Source organism: Temnothorax nylanderi, unplaced genomic scaffold (genome assembly GCF_030848795.1).
Source record: "Temnothorax nylanderi isolate EJ_2023f unplaced genomic scaffold, tnyl_v1.0 TNYL_tig0862_pilon, whole genome shotgun sequence".
In the NCBI taxonomy this organism is placed as follows: Eukaryota; Metazoa; Arthropoda; class Insecta; order Hymenoptera; family Formicidae; genus Temnothorax; species Temnothorax nylanderi.
This window is the reverse complement of record NW_027249924.1, coordinates 27,946-36,391: the sequence shown is the minus strand read 5'-3', so window position 1 is coordinate 36,391 and position 8,446 is coordinate 27,946. Positions and strand designations below refer to the sequence as shown.

The 8,446-nt window shown below is 36.5% G+C and overlaps 1 protein-coding gene across 1 annotated transcript; it reads right to left on the bottom strand.

Annotated features, from left to right (window-relative positions):
* Nucleotides 1-408: 408 nt before the first annotated feature.
* LOC139785681 (tetraspanin-11-like) lies at nt 409-871 on the bottom strand. Its single transcript, XM_071724845.1, has 2 exons — nt 724-871; nt 409-626 (listed from the first exon to the last, which is right to left on the bottom strand). The coding sequence occupies exons 1-2, from the start codon at nt 869-871 to the stop codon at nt 409-411; spliced, it is 366 nt and encodes a 121-aa protein (XP_071580946.1).
* Nucleotides 872-8,446: the final 7,575 nt, after the last annotated feature.

The window sequence follows — 8,446 nt, the reverse complement described above, 5'->3', positions numbered from 1 at the left end:
TGACCCGACCGTCGGCCGTCCTTCCTCGGTAAGCTTCCGGCTGTCCACCTGTAATAATCCCGCGGTGCGACTTTACGTCGTTACATCAATCCTGGCCATCTGCTCCGCACCCTCGCTCATAACCTGCAAGTCTTACAAAATTTAGCCTAACGATAACGCTAACGCCTCGCCCGCTCGGGTGGAGGCACCACCCTGGACGCCCACCTCGGCCGAGCTACCATCCGGGCCGGGGACGTGACTAATGTCACGTCACAATATATATATATATATATATATATATATATAATGCAATCAACGATCTGGTTCAAATATCTCTTACTTATAATTGAATTATTGAGAACGAATTTTATATTGATAATCTTTTAAGAATCGCGAGATGAATTAAATAAATAGTAATATATATGTATATTACCGGGATCGCACGGAATAGTTCTCGAGAAAGGTGCGGTTCAAATTCATCTTCAATTCAGGGCCAACTTGTTCCTCGTAGAGGCGCGCCAGCGCGCCGACCCCGGCCTCCAGAACGAGCACCGCCATCACCACGAAGACGTACACGAGGAGGACACATCGATTTTCAGAAGTTACGCCGCCGCATCCGAGCCAGCTACCGATGACAGCCAGTACACCTGCGACGATCAAGGCGTAGGCCAAAGTGAGATAGCAGATACGTCGACGTGGACATCAGGGACACGTAGCTGTGCTTCGCCGCCACCGTCCAGATACCAATGCCACCCACAACCAGTCCAGACAGAAACAACACCACGTTGTAAATGTGAAGAACGTATTTCAGGAAATTCACGGAACAGCAGCCGTCGTCCCTGGTCCTAAGTCTGGTAGAAGTACCGGGTAATCTCTCAGCACTTTTGGCCATTTTCAGTCGATTGTTGGCTGCGTGCGTCACGGTCCTCGTTGTCACCTACTCGCCGTTGCTTCAGACGGTAGTTGGCGAAGCACTTCTTTCCTTTCCGAAGAAGGCGAGTTAACTTTGACGTCGTTAGAATTCAGGACAGCGAGGGATGCTCCGCTTGTCGCGTCGTTATGTCGCGAATGCCGACAGAGGTATCGGAAAATTGACGTAATTCGATAACCGCGTGCCCGATATGTCCCCGATGTATATATATGTACATATATATTACTATTTATTTAATTCATCTCGCGATTCTTAAAAGATTATCAATATAAAATTCGTTCTCAATAATTCAATTATAAGTAAGAGATATTTGAACCAGATCGTTGATTGCATTTAATTCATTAAATAAAAATTGAAATAAAGTTTCTGCGACGTTTTCATCCGGCAAAATATAATTAGTTAGTGCTACACGCATTGGCGTCTCACGAATACTGAGTACTCCGAGCGCTATTATGCGTTTACTTAATGGATCGGTCGATTCAATATTTAAATCTTCGAGATTTAAATCAACCAGAAATTCAAAGTGTTCGAGTGTTTATGGAGGTTCTAAAAGAATCTACCTGTTTTGCAGAAAATTTGACACAGTTTATCAATGAATTACTCTTTTGTAATCTTTTGTAATCGCAATACTGAATTGTATTGTGTGGCTGTAACAGATAGTATTGTGCATATAAAAGCTTTCGTATATTTTTCTTCTCTATGAGATAGTATACGCATCTCTAAATTAAAATCATTTTGATCAGACCTAGACGCCTCAATTGTTTCTTCTTTTTACAAAGTTGTTCGTCTTGATGATTTACCTGCGATGTTATTCTTCAGCATTATCTCAATTAGTTGCATCAAATTCTGTTGAGTGTGATTTTGCACGCTCTTATAGTTTAGTAACTTTAGGTTTTCACTTCGGAAAAATTCCAAGTGAGTTGAATTTTTGTATGCACTTTTATTTAGTCTTTATAAATAACAATAAACAATTTTGTAACTTGCCAGTGATGATTAACGAATATATTTCAATTATATCGACTTAACTGGCCACAATTCAGTACAAAATCACGACGTTTCAGCCCTTGGTTTGGACCCTTATCAAGTGTAAACTAAATCATCTGTAAGAATCGTCGTTGAAATCACAAGACATCAGATTACTAAATCAGAATTTTCTTCTGATTATAAATAACGTATAAAAATTCTTATTATTTGATTGTGCGCATATTATTTTACAGCACGTAAAGGTGTTGAAAATTGGTTTTTTGCTCATATCTATGTTCCTATTGATTTTACGACTGTAACGTCTATTTTGAAAAATAATGATAAGAAAATTTTCTACAAAAAAGGTCTTAGGTAGGTTTTTTAAATACACACAATCGTTTTCGCTTAATCTGGCGTCGAAATTGCAAGCTAAGACAGTTATGGTTTTTTTTAATGTTTATTTTATTGTTTATTGCACACCTTTTCAACATTTTTGTTATTATAAATTCCAATAAACAAGAATTTGCTACGAAATTATGATACACGAATCTTTGGCCTTCACGGACTCGCTAGACTATAAACTTCTTGTCTTTGGTACGATTAATGCGCAGATGTCGGATGGGGATGGCAACCCACCGAAAGTATATTGCTTGCCTAGCTCTCTATATTTAGAATTGGTCCCCAGGTTGGGGCAATGAAAAATACGTGCGGTTTTTATTTTTGCTATACTGCATCAGCTTCTGATTCGTGAAGAATGCTAACAACTGGTTGTCCATGGCGGTATTTCCGGTGCGTGCAAAACATTCCATTTCCTATGTATTGCCACTGCCCCTGACATAATTGAGCCATCCAAATTTGTAAACTATAGAGAACTAATTTATTTCCCATTTTTTTATTGGAGAAACGTTTGAGGACAGAAATCCTACGAAACAGCTTGATTCTATACGATGGGATAAAGCGTCGATCAAAAATAATAATATTTATATCGGATTTCATGAAGCTGTATATCCAATCAGAGTTTTTATATACGAAATATATAACCCTGGAAGCGTAATTCAAATTTGGGCTGAAGATTCTAAAAATCGGTGGTTTTAATTGTGGAATGAATCATCTGAAATCGTGCCTCCGACATCAAGATTATTTTCCCCCTTTCTTATCGCATCCGTGCAAGTTCAAAACCAGAATGCTCAAACTAGTATTTAAAAACAGCTCACCTGAGTCTTACACGAAGCTAGATGCTGTGATGCTTATCGGTACATCAGAATTGATCCTTCCTAGAAATCCTAACGAGAGTTTAATTAATCTGTTTAAAAAAATTAACTGCATGTACTTTCTATACCATAAGGAAGTTCATATTTTAACAGGTTTTTTCTTTAATGCACACTTGGACATAGTTTATCTGCAAGCGAATTTTCCTGAATATTGCATTATTTGTAAAAGCGATATTAAAAGGGTTTCTTATAAGAGTAATTTGAGGCACAAAAAGGTATCTCGGGAGGTGATACCTGATTATGTGCAACCTCTTGGTTGCTAGTTCGAAAGTCGCGATCGGGGCCAACGTTCGGTCTATCTTTTACAAATGATCGAGGTCTGTGGAGAGACTTAGGTATGTATGCTATTTATTGTATTTCCCCATAGGGTTTACAAGGCGTTTTTTGCGAGGAACGTACCCAAACCTCTTACAATTACTTATTAATATAAACCGACTCCCCATGACCATCTTCCTCTTCTTCCTCCTTCGCTTCTGCAACGGCCCCATCCTTGGATCCTCCCTCCTTCCCGTCACCGCTCTTCCCTATTTAGCCCACTCTCTCTTCTTGCCCTTCTCCTCATCATCGGAGCTCATGAGTAGCTTCTCCTCCATCCTGCTTGCGATTTCATCTTCCTCCGATCTCCCTATACTCCTACGCCTTCTCCCTTCCATTTTCTCCTCTGGAGAGACTTAGGTATATATTATAATTTCGTGTAAAAACCTGGCAATATTATAAAGTGCATGGACTTCCAACGGTAGAAACAATAATGCGTAGTGGGAATCCTGACTTGTGTACTTTTGGCAGATTATAGCAACGTGGGAGATACTCACATTAGTACAATTTAGACGCTTATAAATATGGAAATCAATGATGTCTTTGTCATACCAAGATTTGAAAAGGACCCGAATCACTTGAAAAAGACTTGAATCAAGGGTCGAAACGTCGTGAATTTTGTTTTATTTATTTCATCATTTTCAATCTCGAATAGATATGTGAGTGCCATAAAATGCAGCTTTTTTTTACAGAATCTTATTTGATAGACGTAGATAGTTTAAAAAATATATTTGTTGAAGATTACAGAATTCTACTACATCAGTGCGTTTAAAAGGATAAACGGTCAGTTTGTCGAATCAATTAAAGTATTTCTGTTTATAATTATGCTTTTCCCGTGAGTATTTATTTTTATTGAGGTGATATTATTTCAATGAAAAATAAACACTGCTGAAAAACATCTTAGCAAGTGCCCAGGATAAACTAGATATGAAAACAGAATTAAATTAAATTAAAATTAAAATAAAATAAATATCGAGACTCGCATCTATTGTCTCGGGTTGTAATGCAAATCATACAAATTGTAAATATTATAATCATAAGAGAATGCACATAAGTAAATTGAAAAAATTTAAATTCTCGTAGATTAGTAAATAACAGGGGAATATAGTAAAATATTATGGGGATGATTTTAACAAACTCCGAATATAATATTTTTGTTACTTTGCGTTACTTTGCGCAAGAACAAGTCGTTCTGAATTTGCATACATGTATGTGTATTTACCGTATTTCGTCATTCTGATCATCGAATTGATATGTGCTTGCTATAACATCCATCTTCCTTTCCGACAAAATTGTATCCGATCTATGTAGCTGGTTTAAAAATATATTTTCTGGACATCACAAAAGTCTTCTATATCAGTGCTCGTAAACGGCGACTCAGTAGAATCATTTCACTTGATCCATTTTTCTGCTAAGGAGTGACACACTTCTTCTAATTTGAGTTTTGTTGTATCAAGCAGCCCTGGTGGTATGGCCTTTGGATCATTGAACCAAAAGTCCCAGTCAAAAGAATCTAACTCCTGAAAGACAAAAAGTTTCCACTCTCAATAATCGCACTTTTCATTCCGGACGAGCCCCCAAAATTTAAGCTTTGTTACGTCCAAACCCCGGAATTACTTTGAAGGATAGCGAAGGAAAGGCTAGCCAAAGGAAGGGTATGGGAGGATGCAACCAGATATTTACGTTATCTCGGGTACACGCAGGGAAAGCGCGTGCTTCGAGTCGAATGAACTTTTCAGAAAGCTCCAGCCGTGGGTCAACGTCCATAAGGGACGCTATTACGCCTACTGTGAGTTGTGCAATCGTTGGTTCTATTTTAAGTCAAGGATTGAAATCCCTATTATTGAAATCCCTGAGATCGGACCGTGTGCGATTTTGAGAGGTGATTTTGATTTGGAGAAGGTGGAGAGCGAAGTCTTAACTTAAGAAAATTAATTAAGTTATTTTAAATTAACATGAATTTTAACTCTTTCTCAGGATTCTTCACGAAACTGTATGTAATGGTACCTGAAAATGTGAGGTCGGATCAGACGATCGTCGGATAATCGAACTAGTAATGGAAATTCGAATCTTTCCTCCGAAGATTTTCAAATAAATTCATGAAAATCAATTCATACGAAAATACGAGTTATTTCGGAAATATTATTCGAAATCAAACTTCTGAAAATCCTTAAAAAATAGTTTAGTCTTGAAATTATTAAAAAAGTCTCGAATATCTAGAAACAATATTTTCCTAGAAATATTTCCTAGAAGATCTTTAAGCAAATTAATCATGTAAAAATGAATTATTTTGAAAATATTATTTAAAATCAAACTTCTGAAAATCTTGAAAAACTCAGTCTTGAAATTATTAAAGAAGTCTCGAATATCTAGAAACAATATTTTCCTAGGAATATTTGGATGCCTGAAACATATTTAAAACATGTTTGAAACATATTTAAAATATATTTGAAACATATTTAAAAACATGTTTTCTCTTTTACAACACAGTTTACAATGTTATTTCCATCCACTCTATATTTATGTACAGATACAGATAATAATTTTGTTTTTAAGTTAAACATGTTTTCAAATTCAACAATTTTATGGGCGCTACTACTTATATTTATGCGGTTATCTACCTTATTCTAACTTATCCGTTATGCGTGAGTAGGAGTTGGCCCAATAATCGTGATTCGCAAAGGAGGATAGAAACGGAGGCGACACAATTTATATATCTGGTATAAACAGAGTATATTTACATATTTACAAGTGTTTATTGTGTCAGTGTCTTTATTCTCATTTTGCTTGAAAATGATTTTGCCTCCTCTTCGTTTGGTCTGCGTGGCCGAGTTTCTTCCTTCCTTCCTTGGGCTGGTTTCCGTGGATGTCGAAGGTGTCCGTGCGCCTAGGAAGTTGGCGAGCGTCCACGCGCTACTGCCGGACTCTCCAAACCTGTAGAAAAGTGATTAATACATTATATTAATTAATAAAAATAGTAGTTCTAAAACAATAGTTATATAATTAGATGGTTCTCTAAGAATCCAGATTTCAATATCAGATTTTCCAAAATTCAAACACAATAAAGATTAATATTCTACAGGGTAAATGGTACATTAATATACAATTTACAAAAGCATGATATAGCAAAACTGCTATAATATATATATAATAATGCAATAAACATTAACCAACAGTAACATTACATTAATGCTATGATTTCTTACTCAGAAATGTAACTGAGTAATAATGTAACACATGCGTTATATTGCCCTCACATCGATGAGTGGAAAATTATAACACTGGACAGAGAAAATTATGACAATTTAACTGGAAAATCAAAGTTTTTATTAAAAGAGTAAAATACTTACCACTAACAATAAAAAATAAAAATTGGGTTATGAGAGTCAAACACGGTTATCCGTATGTAAGCCAATCAAGTACTTTTTCTTTAAAATGAATAAAAACTGTAATTCGATACAATAGTTTTTTTCATAATCTTAAATAAAAAGTACTTGACTTAAGCTCACATACGGATAATCGCGTTTAACTCTCATAGCCCACTTTTCATTTTTTGTTAGTTTTAATATCGAAAGTCTTGAGCTAATTATTTAAATATTTACCGTTTGCCATTGTTTGGTTGTTTTTTGAGTGCCAGTGGACAATGCGTTTAATTTTATCGCCAACTCTTCCTACTGTTTCATGTGGTGTATTTTTCCTTCTTTTGACAGAAACTTGCCAGCTGCAAACTCGGAATGTGATTCCATGTACGTAATTAATTCTTCATATTGTGCACTCGACGTCCTTAAGGCACGGCTTTTTTTCATGCTAAAATGTAATAAACAAAATTACAATTATATCTAACAACTTGTTACAATGAAATATATGTACCTCAGTAACCTGCAGAATATATATTTATTTTCCTTTATAAATTAATACTTACATCTTTGAGTATTTGTTAATGTACTGATTTAAAACTCAGCGCGGTAAGCGGTGCACACGTTGTTCTTGTTTAATTTAATGCCATTATTAATTGAACGTTTTGGTCCTTGTTTGAACCATTTTCAGCAATGTGTTTTATAATGTATTTCTTAAATTATATGTCCCTCGGTGACCGTAACGAGGTGTGCATTACGAAGTGAGAGTCTCGCACATCGTTGGGGTTACCGAGGAACTTACAATTTAAAAAATACATTGTAAAACACATTGCTGTAGAAAATGGCTCAAGCAAGCCGACATGTTCAATTAATAAAGGCATTAAACTAAACAAGAATAACGTGCGCACTACTTACCGCGCTGAGTTCTTAATCAGTCCATTACTTACAGATATTTATTACCGGAATATAAACATTTACATACCTTGCTGGTAAAGCCATTTTGCACAAAATTAATCGATCCGTTACACGTATAACGTTACGTTAAATGTTGATCGTATATTTAGACTCGTTTTTACACACTCGTCACTCGGATTTAGGTTAACGTCATAGAAACACGTAACGTAACACCGTGTCAGACGCTTTTGTTACATTATGTCTTTCTTTGTGCGTTGACCTAAGTCTAAATTAATGTCAATTTTACAGTTACATCCTGTAAATCTGTAAATTTACGAGTCTAAATATATGATTAACACTTAACGTAACGTGGCACGTGTCACGGTACGATTTCACCGACTCCAACCGACTCAAGAATGTTTTTCTTTTGAAAATCTTAGGACCATTCTACAATTCGCAATGCTATTGGCTGAGAACTCACTTTTATGTAGACTGTACTTTTCGATAACGTCGTACCGACGACTGTCGCTTGCAACGATGGGTGTCGTTGAGTGTCGTTTTGACCATAGTACAGAATAGGTTCAATCCGTCTGTGTCGGTCGTGCAAGCGACAGACGTCGATAACTTATCGAATCGACGGTTGTCGGTAGGCGTGTACAGAATTGGGCTCCTGGGCGACTCGCGCCGTGGAAATCGGCAAGCGTCTAGCGCTGTAGCCGGGCGACTCGCGCCGTAGA

Bases quoted from the DNA above. Each gene is read 5' to 3' on its own strand.
- LOC139785681 (XM_071724845.1), bottom strand. From the start codon at position 871: ATGGCCAAAAGTGCTGAGAGATTACCCGGTACTTCTACCAGACTTAGG. The intron at 627-723 runs GTATCTGGACGG...TGATCGTCGCAG, and splicing joins ACTGGTTGTGGGTGGCATTG to GTGTACTGGCTGTCATCGGT.